Source organism: Anabrus simplex, chromosome 1, assembly GCF_040414725.1.
Source record: "Anabrus simplex isolate iqAnaSimp1 chromosome 1, ASM4041472v1, whole genome shotgun sequence".
NCBI classification, from domain to species: Eukaryota; Metazoa; Arthropoda; class Insecta; order Orthoptera; family Tettigoniidae; genus Anabrus; species Anabrus simplex.
Window position 1 is genome coordinate 246,017,977 of NC_090265.1, and position 26,673 is coordinate 246,044,649.

Consider the following 26,673-nt stretch of genomic DNA (forward strand, 5'->3'; position numbering starts at 1 on the left):
ACTGAAACTGTTATTCATTATAACTGCATGGATTTTGTTTAAAATTAACCCATTTATGCCCAAATTATTTTTTTCTTGCGATATTGATAACTTGTATATATAAACACTTAGTATGACCCATTGTTCATGTAGAAATGAACAAAACCATATTTACTTGTTTAGAACCCATATAAACACATGGGTCGTTAACAACCCGCTAAGCACTTGCTCGGGAAACACGGAGAGACAATTTATTTCTACCGACTTACAGTTTACGTACCTTTAGAAACGAGTTTTATAATGACACAAAAAGCAATAATTGTCATGGTTCTGTTTAATTATAATAATATTTAGTACCCAAAACACGTAACTTCACTTTCCATAACTGACAGTGGAACTGAGACATTCTGCTTGTTGCTTGTTTTAAGGGGCCTAACATCGAAGGTCATCAGCCCCTGAGACATTCTTCTTCGTGGTAGGGGTACATATCTACTCAGAAAAAGTATGCCGAAGAAAGGGGCATAACCAACGGTCTATTTCAATCTTTGAAGAACTGTATCTGCTTCCAGATATGCACCCAAAAAATCTATAGGGTATGATCGGATCGTAAAATTTATTTTACCTGGACGACGAACGTTGGGCGAAGAAGAGGGTGAGAATATCATATCACCTATTTCCCAACTGGAAGAGTAACATTTAGCTGTCCCATTAGTACAATTTGTGTCTAAGACACTACCGTCAACTTGTTCATTTTCCGGAAGCGGTTGAGGTTCATCACTGAATTCGGGAGGAAGTTATGAATTGAAGTTACTGTTTATTGGTACCTGCATCACTAACTCTGCTGGAGCTTGAAGCTGAGCACGATTTAGTCTGTCCGGATCTGTACAATCTTCATCACCAGAGTCAGCATCTGTTTCTTCTCCTCCGTTTTGAACGGCTGACGATGACCTGGACTAGGGTCGAAACCGGTCCCATTTCTAATCACTATTAAATAAGAATGTAATCACTACATTCCTTTCTTTTATGTATTGAATAGGTTGAACCTCTTTTTCAATTATTTAATTTTTAACTTTAATATCAACACCTGAGTCGGGGATATCTGAAGGATTGGCCGCTTCGAGCTCATCCTGAATTTCTGCAACTGTTATTTGCTATAGTCTGCAATATATTACAGAGCAATTAGGGATCCTAAGACTAATTACGTAAGGTTTAAGCTAAATATATGGTCGTTATTGAGCGAATGTGGAAGTCGGTGATAGTTCTCGGGTAACTGCCCAGCGGGTCGTTAGCGACCCACACGAGGTTCTATTCTTCACCCGCGTGCAAAGGGCTGACAATCCATTTTTCTTCTATTGACTCCAGATGAAGAATAACGTCAAGAATGAATCAAATTCCTGCCCAAACGTATGACGAAATATGTAACTGTTAACTTAATCTTACAAGTGTCAAGAATGTGATAGCTTAAAGAAGGATAGCATAATTTGATGGATCGAAAACGACCCATCTGGGCATAAATGGGTTTTAATATGACAGTGGCACTATTGAGTATGCAACAATATTGATTGTTGATTGTTACTTCCTGCCTGCTTATATTCTTTATTGATAGTTAGTCTTCTCAGGTCAGTGAAAGAGGCTGTGTAATTTTTGTGCTATAGAAGTTCAATAATTTAACCCCTTCCCAAGCTAACTGTTGGAGAAGTTTTCTACTCTAGACAGGCTTGGCCTACAACCTTTGTATTATGAGAAATAAAACATTCATAGATAAATCTGAAATGAATTTCTACACTTGGTTAGAAACACAGTCTGGTAGAGGTGCTGTGTGGTAGCTTCGGCTCTACTAGATTACCTTGAAGAACTTGAGAGAAAATTATTGAAGCGGCCAATCCTTCAGATATCCCCGACTCAGGTGTTGATACCTTTACTGGGCATGAAGATGGAGAAGAAGAAACAGATGCTGAAGAAATTTAACATGGCTGAGGAATATTCAGGTCCTGTGTCACCAGTTGAACGAGGTAAGAAAAGGAGAGGAAGTGTTTCAAGGAGGAAGAAAAGTATGAAATATTCAGGGGAAAGCGCAGGAGAACTCAATGTTACTTGTAATCATTGTTCTCAAGAATATGTGACTAAGTGAGGTCCTCATGGTTGCTATCTTTCTTTTGAAGATATGGATGAATTTAGAAAACTTCTTTACCTCAATAAAGCAAAATGTGAACAACATGCTTTTTTTACTTAAGTATATGGAGGTTCGTCAGCCAAGAAGACAAACTGTAGACCCTGGTGCTGCTATAAATCCCAAAGGAGTGTCAGTGAGGTATGATATAAGGAAGGGCAATGAAGTGATCTATGTGTGTGCAAAGGCTTTTCAAGAAATAACGGGTGTATCTCACAGTAGACTTCGTCTTATTGTGGGACATTTTCTAACTACTGGTGCTCCCCAAAAGAAAATCGTGGGGGATCTCACCTAACGAAGGAACAGGAGCAACTCACGGAAGATATAATAACACACATTAAACAGTACAAGTGCAGGGAAGTCACTACAGCCGAAATAAATGCAAGAGATCATATTTACCACCTGAACTGAACATAAACACCATGCATAGTTATTTCATCAGACAGCAAGAAGGAAGAAAGAAATGCTCATTATTAAAATTCAAAAGTGTATTTTATAAAAACTTCAATCTAGGTTTTATCAATTGCCATTCCGATACTTGTTCGACCTGTAAATCATTATTACTAAAATAAAAATCATGCAGCGACTTAGAAAGCAAGAAAAAGGCTCAAATTGAGTATTGTTTACAAAAATTAAGAGCTAATAGATTTTTCCAGATTATAAAGGAAACCACTGACCCTCATGTAGACGTGGTGTTTGACATGCAACAGAACCAACCCCTTCCCAAGCTAACTGGTGGAGAAGTTTTCTACTCTAGACAGGCTTGGCCTACAACCTTTGTATTATGAGAAATAAAACATCCATAGATAAATCTGAAATGAATTTCTATACTTGGTTAGAAACACAGTCTGGTAGAGGTGCTGTGTGGTAGCTTCGGCTCTACTAGATTACCTTGAAGAACTTGAGAGAAAATTATTGAAGGAAGGTGAGGAAAATTTGGTTCTTAGATTATTTTTGGATTCCTGTATGCTGCAGAACAAAAATAGTATATTTCTGGCTACTGTATAAAGATATTTGGTGAAATCGAAGGTATTCCTCGAGGTTCAGCACTACTATCCTATTCGAGGACAGAGATTTATGCCTCCGGATAAGATATTTGGTAACTTAGAAAAGAAATACAGAATGAAAGAAGAAATCTTATCTCCATATGAGTACTATGAGATAATGAGAAACCACGTTGTGAAACTATTGGGAGATAACTGGAAAGTCTATGATCTGAAAGAAAAATCAAGCAAGCTTTTGAAAAATAAGTTACAATTCCAAATTTCAAAGGTTCGAGTCATAAAATATAACAAAATGTATGGGAGAGGACCAATGTCAGTTTCAGTGAAAAATATTTTCTCAGGACTAGAGATGGAGGTAGATATAACGAAGACAGGGAACAAAAACTTTAAACTAATGGACGGTGCCACTGTTCAGAAGAAATCAAATAAAGTGAGTAAAAAAAGAAGCAAGATATTGTAAAACTAATGCAATTTTTTGGGGTTCCGGACGATGCCAAATCCTTCTATGAGGATATGATGAAGAGCACTGAAGTGACAAAAACAATGTTTTAGTTTTTCTTCAAGTCTCTGATATTGGAGAGGTGGACTGGAAAGTGGACAAAGTGTTGGGGTTGATAAAAAGAAATAATAATATTTTCCTCTCTTTTTTTTGTATCTTTTACATTTGTATTGCGTGTACATGTCAAGGACAGTGTTTACGTTATTTTGAAGACTGTTGTAGAAGAATATTTTGAGTGAAGGGTGAATAGAGTGTTTGTGTAAATAAATTTCATAGAACAAGTATAACATTTTTTTTCATTTACTGTATTAATTCATATTCATAAAGAGTGTAGATGCCAGAATTAGCAGGAATGGTGTACTGTAATATTACATTGTAAATAAATGTCTTTAATTGATGGAAAAACCAAGATAACTAGTGTTTTACTAACAATTTGTTCACTAATATTTTATGTAGAAACCAAGTTTTGATAAATCTATTGAATTTTGGATCCTCATGGAGTGTACAATTCTCAAATTAAACAATTTCCATTGATCACCTTTTAATAAGCCCTAACCATAAAATTAATCGTGTAAAAAAAGAAGTCTGTAATTTTAAAGCCCTTCTTGGAAAATAGTTATTTGTCCCTCCTGAAAAATTTCATTTTTTCACAAACCAAGTTTTGCAAAGTCGTTCCTCAAATGAGGTCGGCGCCTTATGTGGATCTGACTGAATTTTACGGAGCGATGTATTTACTATTGCGCGTATCTGTGAGTGGTCGATTTCCTCTGCTTGAGGTCTTGGGTGTGCTGTCCTCATCACACCTGCAACGTGCATACCACATACAACACTAACCTTCCTCCACAGTAACATGCATTTTCCATTACATGAAAGTGCTGCTCACTCGCAACAGGTAATTTATCCTATAAGGGTTGCACCAGGCTAATAATAGCCAGGTTACCCTGAGAAAGTACTGTTCCTCAAAATAAATCGGTTATTTGATCAAGGGTGTCTTCCATGAGTAGGTGATGGAAATATTCATAGTTGAAAAAACATTTTAACTTAAAAAGTCTCTCTCTCTGGATTAATGGTGGTGTGTTTGCTTCTATATCTGAAAGTCACTGATTCGAACAAAGCAAAGGTAAACAGATTTTTGTAGGACAGAGAAATGTCCATGAGGCAGTCATTGTGTCACTATGTTGGCTTGTAAACATTTTCTGGTGACATATTCAGTATTTATTCAACGTATTTAATTGAAACTCAGCAGGAGATAACTTAATAAATTTCTGGTTTCTCTACTATCTGGTTGAGTAAAACACATCAAAATTGACATGCAGGCTGTCTAAATAATGATGTCAAATCCAAATACCTGCATTTGGTAGGAGTTGGATAGGTTACTGACTTCAGGATAATGAACGTTTCCAATTCATGTACTGTCATTCAACTTCAAAGTAACTGTTGGGAGTATGGGTGTCGCTAGAGATCTTTGATATGCCAAATTCATACCACATGTAAATGATTAGTTTTGAGATTTACATTTTTTGTTTTATAAATTTCTCTGTGTTATGCTGTTTATAGGCAAGAAGATGGATACATGGTATTCTGTTAACCCCAAAACTGGAACCAAGCAGCAAATTTTAAGTTGTGACTTTTGGGACAATACATGTCCCATTACAAATCCAGATGCAATCCTCATTGGTAGAACAGGTGAGTATTTTCTTTGTAGGAGGAGTTGTTTTTCATGTGGATGGAGAGATTATGAGATTTGACAGCCATAAATAAGTAATGAACTGTACTCAGAGGAGGCCAAAAAGAAGTTAACATAGTTTAATAGAGAATTATCTCGAGATTTTCCTTCATGTTGAATCCTATAAATGGGACAATTTGTTGAGTAATATTTCATCAAATTTTTTTTCATTCATCATCTGACTTGTGGGATTGGTAAACAAATGGCAGCTGAATGATCATTATTTAACTAGTAAAAATTCATTTTGTGGTAGTTTTAAATGGGCATTGTTTTACAGTGGTGACTTGGGTGTGTAGTGGCATATTCAGCATTATTAATCATCCTCCTCCTTTCCCCTTATCTAACTCCTGCCAGGTCAGGGCATTTGTGACACTTCTCCAATTTTCTCTCCCCTTCCACCATTCCTCTTCCATCATTTTGTCCTAATCCAGGTTTCTTCTTGTAGTCATCTTTATTGAAACAATCCATCTTCTTCTAGGTCTCTCTCACGTTCTCTTTCCCTCAAACTTCTCTCCTGGTTTGGTACTCATTCCTCCTCCATCTTCTTTACATTTATTTTATTTATTTATTTATAATATATAATTATTATTTCCCTCCAGATCTCCAGTATTTCCTAACTTAGTGATACTTAATGGAGAGAAATAACATTGCCCAACCAAGGCGAACATCTTCAACTATACTCTAGATAAAATAATATCAAGATAAGAATAAGCATAATAATAGATAAGGGTACTCGAATAACCAAAACAAAAAATTAAATGAACTAAAATGTAAGTTACTGGAATTGTGGGCCCTTCCCACAGTGATCACTGCGCGGAGGGTCGTGGTATCCAGCTGCTATTCAACGATTACCAGAGATTCACGAGGCTGCTCATGAATATGGTAGGGGTTTGGTATAGAGAGATAATTGTTCCCCCTGCAGTGCAAACTGCAGGCTGGAGCCTGAGGATTTGCCAAAGGTTCACAAGGCTACTCACGAAGGTAGTAGTAATTGGTATAAAGGGATAATTGCTCCCCCCCCCCGGCAGTGTTGACTGCTGGCTGGGGCATGAAGATTAACAGAAGATTAACTGTAATCTGCTGCATTTGTGTGCTGTAATTTCCTCGCTTATCAGTTCCTGTATGAACTGCTTCACTCCACACATTATTCATACAATAAAATATCATTATTTAATTTACTATTCTTACTTATAACCACTATAGCTACCCATCATTATATATCCATCAGACATATCTCGAACTCCCCTGCTGTTCCTCCCAGACACCTCATCACTACCTCTCTTATCACAATAATTGAAGTTAATAGGGGTCCTCCTATTCAATACAAAGACATTTATTAATGTGAATCAATTAAGTTTCGGCACTAAACTTGTGCCATCGTCAGCCAATGAGTCAAATCAGGCAAACACAATAACAAAGAAAACAACAACTTCAAAACACACTGTAACACCTGCATAGATGAATATTAAATAAAATATGGTACATAATGATATTAGACTTCAGTATAAAATCCTTTTAAAATGATGATGACTCCGTTGTTTTGTACATGTGGTGGTTTGTCCAGCTTGTATTTGTGTTTAGTTCTTTGATCTTGTGGAAATTACGCTGCAGAGTTTAATGTCATGTGAAGTTAACACTTCGTTTGATCTATGGTTTGGTTCCGAAAAATAAACGTGCATGTGATGGACTTGGTTAGACCTAAAGAATTAATTCTCACTTCAATATGGGGTTTTAGAACCTGGAAAAGAAATTAAAAGCCGAATTAGGTAAAAGATAGGGAGGAAAGACTGAAAGGAAATGTCTAGAAATGACGAGAAACGACTAGAAACAAACTTGCCTTGAGCAGCCTGTTTGATCGGCGGATGGAGCTGGACTGATGGATGGAATCTTGAGGTTAAGGGCCACAGCGGAGGGGAGGAGAGGAGAGGGGAGGGGAGGGGAGGGGTAGAGGCGGAGCAGCTGTCGAGGAGCTAAGGTGGAGCGAGGGATGTGGTAGTGGGGGTAACTGATGAAGATATATATTACGTATGGTTTGAAAGATCGAGTTGTTTTTAGGCAGTCTAATATTTTTTAACCATTTAATTAAGACATCGAAAAGAATATTAGATTTCTTGGAAATTTCATTTAAATTATAGTTAAGGTTGAAATATTGATCGCAATGAATGAAACAATTTTTGACAATATTCATAATTGGCTCTTTGTTTGCTATTTGAAGTATCTCAAAGTTATGTTCTATGTCAGTGAACTTATGATTAGAGCCATGAATATGTTGGCCTATAGCAGAAAACTTGTTATATCTTACTGCGTTGACATGCTCTGAATATCTGGTTGTGAAGCTGCGTCCTGTTTGCCCACGTAAGAGGCAGTGCAGTCATTACACTTGAATCTGTAGATTCCGGATTTAGAAAATCTGTTAGAGGTATTGACAGATGCTGAATTGTGTATAATTTCTGAAGTCCTGTTATTAGTTCTGAAGAAAATTTTTACGTTATGTTTTCGAAAGAGATTGGTGATTTGATGGACATCGTCAATCAGTGTAAAAGTAGATGAAATGGTAGTTTTAGGTTTTTCTTTTGTGAGAGTAGTCTTAAGCCGGTGTCTGAATTTATTGATTATCTGTTCTATAAATGATCTGTTGTAACCGTTAAATTTGGCGATTGCCCTTATAGTGTTGAGTTTGTTATTGAGGTCTTTCTTAGTCATAGGTATTGTGAATGCACAATGAACCATGCTATTGTACGCTGCACGTTTGTGTGTTTGGGGGTATTTGGAATCTTGGCGAATAGTATTGGCAGTTCGTGTTGGTTTTCTGAAGATTCTGTATGAAAGAGCAAAAGGGTTTCTGAGAATAGTTAAATCCAGAAAATTAATTACTTTATTATTTTCGGACTCAATCGTAAATTTGATGTGGGCATCAATGTTGTTTAGGTTTTGCAGGTTAGAGGTCGCATTCTTGATTTCTTACTTTATTATAACAAGGCTATGGCCTTAATTAAAGTACAGTCCCAGCATATTTGCCTGGTGTGAAAATGGGAAACCACGGAAAACCATCTTCAGGTCTGCCGACAGTGAGGTTCGAACACACATCTGCCAGATGCAAGAAATGAAAATGTTAGCACAGAATAGGGTGGCATGGATAGCTGCATCAAACGAGTCTGTGGATTGATGACTTGGAACAACAACAACAACAACAAGCATATTATGTCATCTATGTATCTGCTCCAGTGTAAGATTCCTTTAGAATGCTGGTTGGTTAAGAAGTTGTTTTCGCCAGTCTGGTGGTATTTGAAGGTGCTCAAATACGTCAGCCTTGTGTTGGTAAATTTACTGGCATGTAAAAGAACTTGTGTGGGACGTAAAGCAAAATAACAGTTTTAGAAATTGTTTTCAAAGTTATTTATGGAAATGATACGATATCTGATAGTGATGAGTCCATAGTTAACCTTTTCTATTCACAATAGATTTTGTTGATGAATGTAAAACTCTCTTGCTTTAAGGCAGGGGTGTAAATAAGTGGACACTCACAAGTCCCAGGCGTCTAAATTATTTCTGTAGTCCTCTAAAGTTTCCAGAAACATGGGCAACAAAATTTAAAAGAAAATTGCAGAAAATTTTAAGTTCTTCAATGAATGTTTTGGATTTTTAAAACATATTATTTTGTGATTTCTATTATGTAGTTATAATATTCTACAAGTTAGACCTGAAACTTTCAATGCGCATGTATGGCCAAGCCTCTTCCCTGCCAGGAATCTGCATTCCCTAGCAAGCACGTATTGAAGCAAGTGAACAGGTGATGTTGAATCATTTGTATACAGTTGTCTTGCCTTCTCTCATTTACAAGTTAAGTTACATATAATGACTTTGTTTCAGTAACCAGTTTTTTGTCACATCAAAGGCATGTTTTGTCATTCTTTGGGAAGAAACAAAAGATTTCTGATGAAATTTAATTAATAGCATGTGGCCTCCAGAGAGACCTAGTGCAAGGTCTTTCGAGTTGATGCCTTATAGATGACCTGCGTGTTTGTGGGATGAAGCCCTATCTTTGATGAATTCTAATGCACCCAGTACCTAAGCCATCAGAATTATCGATGAAGGTTAAAATTGACGCAAGTGTGGTACACTGATATAACTTGAAAACAATATTGTCTCACCCATGGGTAAATAATGCAATTATCAAACTCGAATTATTATTATTATTATTATTATGATGATTATTATTATTATTATTATTATTATTATTATTATTATTATTATTATTATTATTATTATTATTTACGTAGTCATATGATTGCATTGTTTGTGAGGTTATGTCCTGAAACATGTACTGTATATAGACATTTATGTGAGTTCAGTTAATGTAAGAACCTGTAATAAATACGTAGGTCGAGTCATAAGTCATGGCAAATGTTTTTTTTCTCACGAACAGGAGACAACACGGAAAGTCTAAGATATGCATTTGGAAACGTACGGTATGTACTTGCGTATGATGCCACTAGATGGTGTATGTAAACAATAGTGTGGGATCTAAGCATGCCCCCAAGTTCAGTGTGTGAGTGAGAGTGTCACAAAATGGAAGTCAACAAGCAGGAGCAACGATCGTATATTCAAATAGCAGTTCTCCGCGGCAGAAATGCACCCGAATGCCATGCAGAGCCCATGTGACTATGATTTAATCCCTGAAGTCAAGAAGCCATTACGTGGACGTTTGCTAACAAAAAGGACGTCATAACAGTATTTCAGGGAGAGGTGTTGCATGTTAGCAATACACATACAGCGAATGGTATTCATCGCCTGCCCCACTGCTGGCAACGCACAGTGGAAAACTTGGGTGATTATTTCGAAGGTTTGTAGCCAGTGGAGACCTGTCCTTTGTACATAGTTTTGTGTATTTGCTGTCTATACCATAATAAAACAATGTTTACCAATGGCCTGTGTTCTGTCACTTTCCTACGAGAATCTCCTGAAGTCAGAATTTGTCTTCAGGCACCATGCATAAGTACATGCCCTATATTTCCAAATGCATATCTTAGATTTTCAGTGTTGCCTCCTGTTCCCGAGAAAAAAAATAGTTGCCATGATTTATGACTCGACCCTTGTAGTATATAATTTATTATTACCTGTATATATGAGTGTAGAGCCTGGCTTTCCATGCATTATCAAACCTCAAAATATGCATGCATTCATGCACTATCATATGGCAAAACATACACAATAAACTGGAAAATATGCACTATCAAAATTCAGTTCCGTTTGAAACATTGTACAACTACCACCATAATTTCTCCAAATTTTCTTGATTTGTGCTCATCCGTTTATCTGTCAGCATATTCTTAAACACAGAAAAAGACCTTTCTACATCATATGAAGTGACAAGTGCATACCGGTACTTAAATAAAAACATTTGGGACAAAGTGAGGTCAAATTGTGTGTCTTTTGCATTTTCACCACAATCTGTCATGTAAATTTGACGATTCAAAAGTCAGGATTTGAACGGATCACTTTGTTCGACCTATCTCTAGCTGCCACGGCTACTTCTCCATGCAATGATTGCAGATACTTTTGAATGTCGTCAATAACTGGTAACGATTGCCTGCTGCAATAACAAAGACGTGTGACGAGAATTCCGGGTAGGAGATTCCAAGATAAAAACAGAAGAGGGTTCAGTGTAAAACAGAGGTTTGTAAGCTGCTATCTCAGTAAAGCAGCGTCACAGAATTGTGATACAAGTTTTGTTTTGTTCATCTAACATAGACAACAAGTGAGCTGTCAATGAGTAATGCACAATTTAAGGTTCAATTTAAAGCAATGTATAACTGGGATACCTTATTCTTAAGAATTACAGAGATCCTGCAGGTTTACAAAGTTGAACAGGGCTTAGAATCGAAACCGTAAATGACAAAATTTCATCGCAAATTAGCGACGTCACCAATCTATTAATGCAGCAGATATCAGACATCAGGTCAAAACTGGGACAGGTTGAACACATCGATAGTAGGCTAAGCCAGCTGGAAGGGGATATCTCAAGGAGGAGATGGAAATCCAGGTTTCCGGCATAAAGCTACAGGTTGAGGGGAGGATTTCTGTCGTTGAGGGAAATTTTGAAAGCACTATTTCTGCTGTTGAGGGAAATTTTGGGAGCCGTGTTTCTGCTGTTGAAGGAAGGTTAGAAAACTGGTTTTTGACCATCAAGGGAGATGTGCAGAATATAAGGGCAAGCATCCTTCATGCAAAAGAAGAAGATAGATTAACTCAAACAAAACATATCACCACACCTCTTGATGTATCCACAAAGGCGCACAAAAAATACTGTCAACTTGCGTATAAATAAATAAATAAATAAAAATAAATAGAAAATAACAGATTTGTTCACAATTTTTTACAAATTAAATTCACATAACCTTAATCACTGCCGTCACAAATAAAACACTTCACTCCGAAAACATCAACAAACCACCATTTTAACAACTGCCTATCACGGAGCACATGCAGATTACAACCTTGAAACAGATGACGACTGACTGTCTACAAACATTTCTGCTTAAACACAACACGAGATCACTAATATACTCCTGTTAAAACATAACTCCAACTAAGGAATAACTCCTCTCCACCCTCAAGACCACCTCCTTATATAAGTGCCTGGCCAGGCTTCTAGAAAGATATGTTACATAATACCTTCTCGTAAATTCTAGAGTGCTTAATACATAAATATAATGTACAGAATATTCTGCCATCATCTAGTGTCAAAGATACGTCATTCTGGATGTTACAGTGTGTTTCACAATAATGTAGTGGATTACACATCATATATACAGGTAATAATAAATTATATACAGGTTCTTACATTAACTGAACTCATATAAATGTCTATACACAGTACATGTTTCATGATATAACCTCACAAACAATGCAATCATTCAACTATGTAAATAATAATAATAATAATAATAATTTAAGCTCGATACTTGCATTATTTACCCATGGGTGAGAGTATATTGGTTTCAAGTCGTATCAGTTTATCACACTTGCATCATTATCCCCCCTATAACTTGAAACAATGTCCAGAGTCTGTCACACTCGTTGACTTTGCCTTGTTACAAGTAACTAATCTCATTTTGTTCCGTATTGAAGATACAGTAAGTAAAACGCTTTCAAGATTAAAATTATTGTGTTTGCCTTTTCAATACAAGTATACTTTTTAGTGATTAAATTGTACATGAATCACTAAAAAATATACTTGTATTGAAAAGGTGGACACAATAATTGTAATCTTGACTTTGCCTTGGTCGAAGATTGTATCTTCTCTCTTCTGTGACGTCGCTGGATGTGCTCTCCTCCTCTTGACCGGATCGGGCTGTGTCAGGGGTCGAGTTTATCTCGCCGCCAGCCTCTTCGTCGATGATAGTCGATGAGTTTTCCTCATGACCAGAGTGAGCTGTGTCATCACTAGCCTCTCCTCTAGTAGTACCAGGCTTACTCTGTATGAACAGCGGTTGGGTGACTCGCTGCAACTCCGATGCATGAACCTTGACAGGAGGGTTGGTCTTTAGTAAGTAGAGCCCATGATCCAGCTGCTTATCCACCTCGATGGGACCAACCCACTTAGGTGCGAGACCTGCGTGAAACCCTCCAATCTTATTACTGACTGCGTTGTTACGTCGCAGTACCTGTTGGCCTGATAGGAAGGGGTGGGTTTCTTCGACATCTTGAGCCTTGGCCTGGGTTAGGGATCTCTTCTCGGCCAAAGCTTGCTTCTCCTTGATGTTCTGCTGCTGTTGCTGCTGCTGCCACTCTGCCAGGGAAATTGCTGCATCATCTTGACCAGAAGTGGGTGGTGGACGAATCTCCCCATCCCCGGTGCCGTATAGCTGTCGACCAAGGAACAGCTCCGCTGGGGAATAGCCGGTGACATGGTTAATGTGTCGTCGCAGGGCAAAGAGTGACTGCGGTATCTGACGGTCCCACAGTCGATGTTCTTTGTCTATCAGGTGGACCCGTAGCATCCTTTTCAGCTCCTGGTTCCGTCGTTCCATTGGATTGGCCCTTGGGTTGCAGAAAGGGGTGGTCCAGTGCTCCCAACCCCATTCTACCATCATTTGCTGTCACTTCCTTGACGTGAACTGACTCCCATTGTCTGACATTGCACCGTGGATAACCGTAGCGGCTGTATACCTCATCATGTACAAGGCTGGTGATGTGTCCCTTTGTGACTTCTTTTATCGGAAAGGCCTTAATCCATCTTGTGAAGAGGTCGGTGATTACTAGGAGTTCTGTTTTACCCCCGTGGTTTTCTAGGGTAAGGACCCATCAAGTCCAGGGCTATGACATCCCAAGGGCGTTACAGCCGTCTTCTTCGCTGACTGGAATAGGCCTTCCTGTTGCTTGCCTTGGTGTAGGCACAGATGTAGCACCCTTTCACATAGTCGAGGATGTCTTTCCACATGTTGACGCAGATGAATCTTCGTCGGATAGACTGGCAAGTCTCTTTGCCTCCTGGATATCCGGCTTCAGTGCTGTCGTGGAACTTCTCGAGGCTGTCCGTCGTGTGCTGTCTAGGGATCACCACTACTGCAGGCGTGTTGGATGTATATTAAGAGTCCTCCACCAACGCAGAAGTTCTTTCAGCACATCTTGAATTCCCTCAGGACGAGTCGACTCTCGGTGTTCTGTCTCCTAATCCACTGCGTCATGGTCCTACAGGACATATCTTGTTTTTGCCACTGTTTGATTACTCCCAGATCACGTTCCTTCTTGATAGTCATTTGGACAGGCTCCTTAATCTCACTCTTGTGTTTTCGTGGATAATCCCTCTTGACAGTGGTGCTCCTAGCTTCAGGTTCCATCGCCGGGTGCCTAGATAAGCTGTCTGCTCCTGGGACGTGACACACATCGAAATCAAATTCTACCAAGCTTGATAGCTGCAGTTGCTTAAGTGCAGCCAGTATCCAGTATTCAGGAGATAGTAGGTTCGAATCCCACTGTCGCCAGCCCTGAAAATGGTTTTCCGTGGTTTCCCATTTTCACACCAGACAAATGCTGGGGGCTGTACCTTAATTAAGGCCATGGCTGCTTCCTTCTCACTCCTAGCCATTTCCTGTCTCATCGTCACCATAACACCTATCTGTATCGGTGCAACATAAAGCAACTTGCAAAAAAAAAATTTTTTTAAATCAAGTTCTGTGTTTAACAGAGACCATTGCATCAATTTAGACTTTGAGCCAGAGACCAAGTTCAGCGATTTTAGAGCAGTGTTATCGCTGTAGACCTGAAAGTTCCTTCTCTCCACGTAGCCTCTGAATTTCTCATGGCTCACACCACGGCTAAGGCTTCCTTTTCGGCAGTGCAGTAGCGTTGTTCGTTGGGAGATAGCTTTCTGCTGGCATACTCGATGATGTCCCTTCCGCCGTCACTCCTCTCCTGGAATAACACTGTTCCTAAGCTGGATACGCTGGCGTCCATCTGCAGGCACATTTTTCTATTAAGGGTCAGGATGGACTAGACCAGGAGCGTTGCATATCACAGCCTTAATGTTGCCTCTCCTTGCTGGTCCATCTGTTGGGCAGTTGTTTTGGAGTATATCAGTGAGTGGTATTGCCTTCTTTTCAAAGTGTGGAACGAAGCTGATATACCATCCGCACAAGCCAAGGAACTGACGTACAGTAGAGTCTCGCTCATCCGACCTTCGCTTATCCGACATTCCGTGTTATCCGACACTGGTAGACTTAATTTGAACTTTTGGTGGAGACTAAATTCAGGCACACCCGCTGTGGAGGGTGCGACCACGGGACAAGCACTGGCCTGACCGCTGGCGGTAGGACAGTTTTTTTCTCAAGGATAGGTGCAGTGAGTCTTCAGTCATTGTTCATTGTAGTATTGATTGGGTGCGGATGTTATAGTTTTCATATCCTCTGTGAGTATAGCGAGTAAATGGAAGAATGTGATTGTTCCTATGGAAGACAAGTTGAGTGCATTAAAGAGACTGGACAAAGGGGAAATTCTTTAAAATGTGGCTTCAGATTACGGATGTTGGATGTGTTACAGTGGGAGACTGAAAAAAACAGAGGGAAGAAATTTAAAAGTGGTGCTCTACCAGAGCAGAGAAAAAATGAAAAATGTGAGTACGAAAAAGTAAGTGAAGCACTATTTCTTTGGTTATCTCAACACCGAGAAAAGGACCTGCCAACATCTGGCCCCATCCTACAGGAAAGGGCTGCGTATTTCCAGTAGGAGTTTAAAGAACGGGACCCTAATTTTCCTGCCAGTGCTGGGTGGCTTGATCGGTGGAAAAAAAAACGGTACGGCATTAGGCAGCTTAATATCTGTGGAGAAAAGTTTCCTTTCGTAAGAAATCTGGAATGTTTTCGTTCAATACTGCATGTACTGTACAATTGAACTGATAATGCAATACCGGAAAACACGTCATTGTTTTAGTACTACAGTACAGCCTTCCTGTTTGTTTCCGTTCGTTTTCAAAGTTATTCTGTATTATCCGACATTTTCGGTGATCCGACGTACTCCAGGTCCCGTTTAGGTCGGATAATCGAGACTCTACTGTACTTGTCATTTGGTCCACGGACATTCAGTTTTTTCGATAGCTCGATTCTTCTCCGGTTGCCATTCTAAGCCTTCAGATGTTAGGACGTGGCCAAGATGTTCTACGCGGGACTGCACGAATTGGCACTTTTCCAGTTGGCAAATCAGTCCATGAATCTTCAGTCATTCCAGTACTTTCCACAGATGTACAAGGTGTGCAAAAACATTACATAATTAGGACATATTTTGGCCTCCTTGGGCCATCTTCAGCAATATGAGGTAATATAAAGGGACAAAATGTATATATTATATCTAAACATTTAGAATGTTGCATCATATTGTTTACATTCTTAAATGATGAAAGGACCGAGCTCGATAGCTGCAGTCGCTTAAGTGCGGCCAGTATCCAGTATTCGGGAGATAGTAGGTTCGAATCCCACTGTCAGCAGCCCTGAAAATGGTTTTTCGTGGTTTCCCATTTTCACACCAGGCAAATGCTGGGGCTGTACCTTAATTAAGGCCACGGCCGCTTCCTTCCCACTCCTAGCCCTTTCCTGTCCCATCGTCGCCGTAAGATCTATCTGTGTCGGTGCGACCTAAAACAACTAGCAAAAAAAAAAAAAAGTGATGAAAGGTTTATCATGAGGAAAATGAGTCAAAATGTTGTGAACTAAAAAAAAAAAAATGGATTTGTGGTCCGTTTTTACAGACCGCCCGGCTAATATAACCTAGATATGTGCTAGTTACATAATATTAGTACATATTAGAGTCATTGGATGCTCACATTTCCACTAGTACCTATGTAAACAAGCGTATCTTTTATCTTGCATTGTAAAGAGTTTGTTAAACACGTGCTCAAACTGGGCATCAGGATAATTATTAGTTACTATATCTGTAGTCATTACAATTCAATATCATTTTCTGCGATGTCAACGAGAATAGTGAGGTTGCAGGGCCTTCTCAACTGAAGAAACACCGCCTCGTAGTCTCCCAAAATCTATCATACCACATACAGGAACACATTTTCACATTTTACCAGTAAATGTGTCGATAAGGAGAATTGGCATAGATCACGGAAGCTGAGCAGACAGTGTTAGAAGGAGCGGCAGTGCAGGACTGTATGCTCTACTGTAGAGAGTGTCCAGGACAGTCAGGTTTGTGTCTTGAGCAATATTTCATGAAATTCTGCAGAAGACAGAAGTAATCGTCTATAAACAAAGCCATGTCTACCGGTGTTTGTTGCAGCGCACTATTAGAGGCTACTGCATTGACTAGGTCCATTGTACAGTGATTGTTCACCCCAAAATAACACAGATTTTACCACTCAGCATGGACATGGATATTAGTTAGAGGTTACAACAGAGCAATGCTTTCTACCAGACTGTAAGAAATGTTCTCTGGAATAAGGAGGTTCCAAGGAAGTGTAAAGAGGTAATGTATAAAATATTTTATACACCCATATTGACTTATGCAGCTGAGACCAGGACAGTGACAAACAAGTAGGGATGACAGTAGAATTCAAGCCAGCGAAATGAAATTTCTAAGAAGTGTGATAGGAAAGACAAGGAAAGGCAGATTGATAAATGAAGATGTTAGAAGGGAATTTGGAATAGAAAACCTAAATGAGATAATTGACAGGAATAAACTGATATGGTTTGGACATTTAAAGAGTATAGATGAGAAAAGAATAATGAAACAGATGATGGAGATGATGTTCGGGAGAGAGAGAGAGAGAGAGAGAGAGAGAGAGAGAGAGAGAGAGAGAGAGAGAGAGAGAGAGAGGGACCTAGAACTAGGTGGACCGATTCAATAAAGAGGAGTGCATGAAGAAACCTGGACTAGGACAAAATGATGGAAGAGGAAAGGTGGAAGGAGAGATGATGGAGAAGTGTCATAAATGTCCCGACCGAGCAGGACCTGGATAAGGGGAAAGAAGTGGATGATGGTGGTGGTGATGATGTTGATGATGAATTTTAGAAAAAAAGAATATCATCATCATCATCATCATCATCATCCATGCTAGCCTCGGTGAAAGTCGCAGCATCTGGAGCATTGTAATACCAATACCAAAATGTAAGAAAAGTGAAAATATGCATAGAATCACAAACATGTAAAAAAAATTCTTTTAAAATCCAGTCGGGATGAAGTAAAACCATTTAATGTGCAGAGAACATAGTCACAATTCCAAAACAGGTATCCCTACATGAGAAGCAGAAGGGCTTATGTCCAAGGGATTATGTCCAATGTTGGACATAAGCCCTTTTGCTTCTCAGGTACGGATATATAATCCACAACCTGTTTCCAGTCATTCGACTGGGTAAGGAATGGAATGAATGAAGCCCCTAACTAGCGGCGAGGTTAGGAAATGTGCCGAAGCCTGTTGCACTCCTCTGGGGCAGTGATAAATGACTGACAGATGAAGTGAAATGTTAATGGAGAGTGTTGCTGGAATGAAAGATGACAGGGAAAACTGGAGTAGCCAGAGAAAAACCTGTCCTGCCTCCACTTTGTCCAGCACAAATCTCACATGGAGTGGCCGGGATTTGAACCATGGCATCCGGCAGTGAGAGGCCAGCGCGCTGCCGCCTGAGCCACGGAGGGTCTCCAAACCAAAACAAAATGAATTAAATTCAGACCAAGCCAGGATACATCAAGCCCACACCAAACATGGAAGAAACCAATAAACAACTGACAGACCTATCAGGTTATTACACCCAGTGAAGAAGAAGAAGAAGAAGAAGAAGAAGAAGAAGAAGAAGAAGAAGAAGAAGAAGAAGAAGAAGAAGCACGTATTATAAAACAATGGTGGCCACGTCCAAGATTCTATTGTTGACATGAAGCAAGTATAAATTTTATAAGGATCAATTAAAATGTACAGTACTCCACGCAGGACATTTAGGGTAAAAATAAAGAGGGAATAAAATAATTATACTGTAGTCGGTGTGATGAACCTGACTTAATTTAAAATGTCTAACCAGCCAAGATATATCTAGATCAGGAATAATATGAGGGAAGGACTATCAGTTACATTTAATACCCAAACGAAAAATCAATAAAACAAGAAGTATTATTTTCAGCAATCCATTAAACAAGGTAAGATCAATACAACATTAAATACAACTAGGTCTATGTGACAATTTTTGTTTCATTCAATTGACCCTAATTTAAAAATGTTTCCATGGGTTGTAGTTCACAAGCATATCACACTTCACTTATTGTATGATGTCTCCCAGGATGAAGAAAACATAGGACTGAGGTGTTTCAGATATTGCTGTGAGCAATGCATTGTAGAAGAGATCTTCTTCACTGGAACACAGATTAGGAGCATATGTACTGAATATATTGTTGGGAGCTGTCCCTGGGGACAAGCGCAAAGCGATTCTAATGGAATAGAAAATTGGTGATGTAATTGTCCACCTAGTTGATACAACTACATTTATTTGCAATTTTTGAATTGCAAAAACGTTACATAATTAGGACATATTTTGGCCTCTTTGGACCATCTTCAGCTACATTCGATAATATAAAGGGATGAAATGTACATATTATGTAAACATTCAGAATGTTACACCATAATTCTCACATTGTTAAGTGATATGATTTTCTTGCGTTAAAATATTCTCTTTTAAAAAACGTCATGAGAAAAAAGAGTCCAAATATTCTGAACTGAAAGAATAAAATTGGATTTGTGGTATTTAGAATGTTAAAAAGTCTGTAAAATCTTGTAGAAATTTATTGAAAAGTACACCCTATTTGAAGTTACATATTATGTTTCCCTTAATAAATATTGTCTAATTTGTTGCTTATAAACCAGCTTGTAAAGTTCTGTATTGTAGACATCAGCTTGGCTCATTGCCAAAAAAAAAAAAAAAAAAAAAAAAACAATGAAATATTTAAATTATCGGTGACAGAAGCATGATCTCATAAAGGAGTGAAAATATCCATAAAAGAATTATTTAATTTATTTTCCGGGTTGAACCGTGTTGTACTTGTACGTATATCACGTACAGTTTGCCGACGTTTCGAATACATTGCAGTATTCATTGTCAAGGCGACTGAAATACCCCTACTCGATCCGAGGTAATCAGTCTCCCAGGCACCTCGGATCGAGTAGGGGTATTTCAGTCGCCTTGACAATGAATACTGCAATGTATTCGAAACGTCGGCAAACTGTACGTGATATACGTACAAGTACAACACGGTTCAACCCGGAAAATAAATTAAATAATTCTTCACACCGTGGAAGCTTCACTTCTAAGATATCCATAAAAGAAATCTATAATAATAAAAGGAAGTGTTTGTCTGTGTGTGGTTTGCATGTGTGCGATGCCCAGCAAAATCTACAGCATGCAGAGATCTGAAATTTTGAACATAGGTAGACGGAAGGGGGTCCGAATGCACCTCGAAGCTGGGATTCTCATTTTTTCTTTCGTTGGTGAGTTATGAACAAAAAACCATCGGAAAACGTGTATTGGGATATGACAATCCAACGTGCTGTCACCAAGATTAAATGCATAGAGTCACTGTCGCTAGGCAACGTACACAAGATAGGTAGGAAACAATTCAAGGAGCCATTTTACGTCCATGGCGTAGGAAGCCGTTTTTGGTCCTATACGGTGTGAGGGCATATGACGCTGTTGATGGTGATTCATCTGTCGGATGGGGACGTGGCGTCTTGAGCTATTCGAAAGGAGTGGGGTGTGTGCTGGTGCCGGGTTTCATCCTCTTCATTCTTACTATCATATATCATGTCATTTATTTCATCTCATTAACTCTTCTGATTAGGTTGATGTCATGAAAGTCATCTGGTCATAAAAACTCGCAACGAAGATTCATCTCACTTCATACCCAAATCCTGTAGAGAAAGGGGACAAGGGTTGGACATGTATGCATTTAGAGGAAACACATAGGACACAAGATAGACGATAATAATGAACAAGGAATAATATATATATATCAGTCAAGATGGCATTTAAGTCCATGGAATGGGAAACCATTTTCCTTCAGTCAATGATTGTCTGTCTGTCTGTCTGTCTGTCTGTCTGTCTGTCTGTCTGTCTGTCTGTCTGTCTGTCTGTGTGCATGTGTGCCATGCCCAGCCAAATCTACGGCAGACAAAGATTTGGAATGTTTGTCATAGGTGGGCACAGGTTTTCACCTAAGACTCATGGCTGTGTGTAAGAGCAATTCTTGCACCAAGACATGAACCTGTCAACGTCATCAACAAGCAACACTCACATGAATTATCCGGTTTTCTATAAATTGAAAAGTCTATCAACACGACGTGTCATACAGAAGAGTCTGTCAACTACACGACAGAGATTTTGAACAATTGGGAGTCACCTGGAGTACCCTCGAACATCTTGGAGTGGACAATTGTGGCACCGATTATCCTTCTCAGGAATTTGAATCCTTCCCTCTGCAATGAACACAACTCTGAAACTGATGACGAATATTATTGAAGCCACCATCATGACTGGGTATGCCATGGGCCAAGTAGTATTCCTCGGATGGTAAGTCCATTGAGTAGGAAGACATTTTCGGTCCGCGATACAAGGAGCCATCAGCCCGTAATATTCTGAAGTGTATGTGTGTGAAGCTCAGTCAAATCTACAACACACAGAGATCTGAAATTTTGACATAGGCGTATTCTCAGATGAATATTTATGCAGTTAGAGACCTGCTTTCATTAATTACTTATATTACTTTCAATCGTTTTAATTATGTTTTTAGTTACTTATTTCATATTTACCCGATATTCACCTCATTCACTTAAAATTTTAGGTTATACAAGGATTTTGCTATACCAGCAATAAAATGTGAACCATATTTTCTTTCAGCTAACTCAGTCTGAGGAAAATCATACAGTACACAAGGTAGATAATAATAAACTGCACAGATCTGAAATTATTAACATTCCTCGCCACAGCATTTCACCAATTATGCATGGCTGTGTCGAAGAGCAATTCTTGCTCCAAGAAGTGAAGCTTTCAACGTCATCAACAAGCAACTTCTACAGCAATTACCCGGGGTTCTACAAATTTACAAGTCTATTGGCACAATATGTAATACAGATGAGGCTGTCTTCTACACGGCAGAGCTTTTGAAACACTTCCCTCGAACATCTTGGAGCGGATGAATGTATCTCTGACTATCCTTCTCAGGGATATGAATCCTGCTTCCCTCTGCAACGGAACACGACTCCCAGTCCAGAAACTGATGCCAAATATTATTGAAGCCACTCTCATGACTGGAAATGCTGCGAGTGAAGTAATATTCATTCCCCGGATTCACATAATTCCCCTCCTTGTGGGTGGAGGCGGTAGAATAACACCCGTGGTATGCCCTGCCTGTCGTAAGCGGCGACTGAAAGGGGCCCCAGGGGTTCTGAACTTTAGAGCATGGGTTGGCGACCATGGAGCCCTTAGCTGAGTCCTAGCATTGCTTCCACTTGCTTGTGCCAGGCTCCTCACTTTCATCTATCCTATCCGACCTTTCTTGGTCGACTCTTGTTCTTTTCCGACCCCGACAGTATTAGGTTCCCGAGGCCTAGGGAGTCTTTTATTTTCATGCCTTTCTTGGCCCTTGTCTTCCTTTGGCCGATATCTTCTTTTTTCGAAGTGTCAGATCCCTTCAATTTCTTTCCTCAAATTAGTGTTATACAGAGGATGGTTGCCTAGTTGTACTTCCTCTTAAAACAATAATCACCACCACTACCACTCACATAATTCCTTTGGATATATCGATTCAATTTAGATGACTGCAGTTCCCCCGTTTCTTGAGTTTCGCTATGAACATCAAGGCACAAGGACAATCATTTAAAGTTGTAGGACTCCATCTTCGAAAACGGTGCTTTTGCCATTGTCAACTGTACGTGGATTGTTCAAGAGTTCGAAAGGCAAACACAATACAGTATATATCTTACCTCCAAATGGAAGGACATTAATATAGTTTATCCCGAAGCTCTATAAGGAAACAATATATTTTGTATTATATAACATGGTCTTTTACATGGTTTTAATATTATTTGTACCATCCATCAACCCGGTATCTTAAGCATTGAAAAGTAACAATATATTAAAAATTAATGTGTTTCATGCAATTTACATGAAAACGATTTGAGTTAATAAATATAATGTTTTAATTTGTTTTTAAATAGTTTAGAAATATCTAATGGTTGAATTAATAAACGTGGGTAAAGCCACGGGCACATGCTAGTAAAGAATAAGTGTTAAACATGAAGAAAAAAGGAGGAAAAAAAGACAAAGGTGAAAGATGAAAGTTACTAACTCATTCTCCATCAGCTGCGTTTTGTTTCTTATCGCTTGCAGGCTGAGCTGACACTTAGCCAGCAGTACGTTCACTTTCTATGGGAGTTTCATCGGACGAAAGGAGAGCGGGAGGGATGAGGAGAGGGAAGATAAACAAGGAGTATGAGATGCTGGAAGGAGGTGTGTAACATATATGTTACATAATATGGGCAAACAATTATTTGTTATCAAAGTTCATAAAATTGTCATATAAAATACTGACTTTTTCCAAATTTTTGGTAAGATTTAAAGTTAGATTAGTTCTCTGATCTAAATGAATATGAATATTGAACAACCTACCTTTCTGTAAAATGTTTAAAAAAATGTCCATATCCTCTTCTATTGAAGTGAAAAAATGATTGTGGTCATCCATGTGCTTTCTCATAGCAGAAAATCTATTTTATCTCTTTATATGAATGTGTTATCTCGAAGCAAAAATTAAAGCTCCTACCAGTTTGGGCTATATAGCTTTTCTTACAGCAAATACATTTCAATTTATAAATGCGTGAATTCTAAAATGTATTATTACTATTATTATTGTGCATTATAAAATCACCTGGCATTAGTATTATTTGTTTTAAAGGAAACATTGAGATTGTTTTTTGAAAATATTAGTGACTAATTAGTGAATGATAATAATAATAATACATTATACATTTTGTAATTCAGGCATTTATAAATTGTAATGTATTTACTATCAGCAAAGGTACATAGGCCAAACTGGCAGGAGCTATAATATTCATTATCAAGAACACTTTAATGGAAAAAAAGATACAGTAGATTTTGTGCTCTGAGCGAGCACATGGACGACCCTGATCATTCTTACACTTTGGTAGAACAGGACATGAACATTTTAAACATTTTACAGAAAGGTAGGTTGCTCAATATTTAGACCAGTGAACTAATCCAGCTTTAAATCTTAACATTTTTTTTTTTTTGGAAAAGTAATTTTTTTATATGATGAAATAAACTTTGGTAACAAATATAATTTTTTGCCCATATTATGTAACATGTCTGTCACATGCCCCCTTCCTTGTTTACCATCCTCTTCCCTCTTGCTCTTCCTACCTCCGATGACGTTACTAGCACTCCCGTAGAATGCGAACGTATTGCTGGCTTAGTGTCAGCGCAGCTGGCAAGCGATGAGCAACAGAACACAGCTGATGGAGAGTGAGTTAATAACTTTCATCTTTCACCTTTGCCTTCTTTCTCCTTCTTCATTTTTAATTCTTGTTTTCTTTTATAGATATTTTCACACCTTGATATGATCATGCTTCTGTTGCCAATAATTTTAGTATTTTATGATTGCTTAGCAATGTGTTAACAAGCTGGTTTTTAAGCAAGAGATTTGACAACATTTATTAAGTGAAGCATATGTAACTCCAAATAGAATGCACTTTTTACTACAATTCTACATGATTTTATGGACCTTTTCAACATTCTAAGGACCACAAACCTTTTTTTTGCAGTTCACAACATTTTGACTCATTTTCCTCATGATGAACCTTTCATCACTTAAGAATGTAAACAATATGATGCAACATTGCAACATTTTGAATGTTTAGATATAATATGTACATTTTGTCCCTTTATATCATCTCATATTGCTGAAGATGGCCCAAGGAGGCCAAAATATGTCCTAATTATGTAATGTTTCTGCAATTTAAAAATTGTAAATATATGTAGTTGTATTGCCTAGGTGGACAATTACATCGCCATTTCTTTTATTCCATTGCAAATTGTCATACAGAATCATGATGAAATTTATCATATGCAATAAGCAAGCATGCATTTGCTTCCCATAATTGGAGAATCAGCATCTGCCAGAAGATTGTTTTTCATGGCATAACCTACTCCATGTTGCCTTGACTGATCCTGTGAGCTGCCTTGCAGCACTTACTGGTGGGCGACTGTCCAGCTTGAGGCGGGCAGTAGCTGACTAGTGAGATGTGGTGGACTAATTCACCGTCAGAAGTGACCCCTCGCCACACTGATGAGACATTGCTTATGACGAGAAGCTTCCACTTCTGTTGTTTTATCATTGTCTAGTGACATTGCTGGAGTTTCCTGTCCAGTGTGCAAAGCCTGGGCAGAAGATCCTGGGCTGCCCACACGACAGAATCCCCCTCTTGGCCATGCTGGTAGTGTCCAAGGTAAAGGCAAAGTCAGTTCGTTTGGTACCAGTGCTGCTACAGGAGTTGTCATCTGTCTTCAGGGCTCCACTCATGATTTTCAGTAGGGGTAACTCCATTAGCCTTTACTCCTCCCATAGGATAAAGTTGAAGATGATTCATCTGCTTTATCCTCCGTTGGGATGAGTTCCTCTTCTGCCTTCAGAACCATGGCTAATCGTCTCATGTAACCATGGGAAAGAAGCCCTTATGATGTGCTACCAGCTGGACCAAGGTATTTCAAAGAGATGTTACTCCACTATCTTTCTCTCTTTGTCCTGGCTTGTAACAGGGAGAGCCTGGCTTCCCAAATAGTGGGTCCAGATTGGCAGGGCTATGTCAGTATGTTAACACCACATTAAAAGCATCTTTCAAATCAAACATTGTGGATGTGTTTATATTGGTATTTTCTAGAGAAAGTAGTGAAATAGTATTGATCCTTTCTTGTAATCCAGTTGTCATATCTTTCTTTACAGAATACAATATAATGATGTTGGACAGCAAGCATAAAGATCGAAGTTGGAATATTACTTTCTTTGATTATTCATCTAATACAATGGAGCCAGATGCATTCAAAAATTATGGTATGTATGCATTCATCATGTAGAAGATCATTAGTTGTTTTTTTTCCCAGCCCTGTTAACACTTGATACATATTTCCTTTGTGTTTACTGTACTTTTTAGTGTTTCATTTAGAAGTTCTGTGTTTTGAAATTAGTCCTTGCATAAATGAGTATGATTATGTTTATATTTTGAATGTATGTTAGTTGCAGGTTAATTGATCATCATTGTTGAATGTTATGCATGCAGAATTTTCAAAGATTTACTGTCCAATTTCATGGCTTTCATATGAAAAGAAAGTTACTTGAAAAAATCATTCTACCATCTACATTGCAGTCTCACTGTCCACACCTCTTAAAAGAAAAGCAAAGTCAAGGAAACATATGAGTTCAGATGTACTGTAGGAAGGTAACATTGTCGAGCTGTTGTGAATGCTGTATGGAAGATTGGTTGTGTTGGGAAAACTAATCGTCAGGCTTTGGTGAGAAAACCAACCATCAACGTCTGACTCTTTTCACATAGTCACTGCACATCAGTAAGGGCTATCAGCAAGAGAAGTTTGCCTATCGTCATACCGAGAAAGAAGAATGGGGAGTATCGACTGTGTGTGTGGACTTCCACAAGTTGAACAAGAAGACTGTGAGTAAGGCCTACCCCATGCCTGACCTGAAAGGCTCGTTGAAACAAGTACGTGGGTCTAGGATTTTCAGCACGCTGGAT

General features: G+C 38.7%; 1 protein-coding gene across 1 annotated transcript in view; it reads left to right on the top strand.

Annotated features, from left to right (window-relative positions):
• Positions 1 to 26,673, top strand: part of LOC136886360 (serine/threonine-protein kinase/endoribonuclease IRE1) — a 387,729-nt gene that overhangs the window by 145,083 nt on the left and 215,973 nt on the right. Inside the window, exons 5-6 of the mRNA XM_068231041.1 lie at positions 5,210 to 5,338; positions 25,869 to 25,976. Of these exons, the coding sequence (XP_068087142.1) occupies positions 5,210 to 5,338; positions 25,869 to 25,976 (237 nt within the window). The remainder of the gene's footprint in view (positions 1 to 5,209; positions 5,339 to 25,868; positions 25,977 to 26,673) is intronic.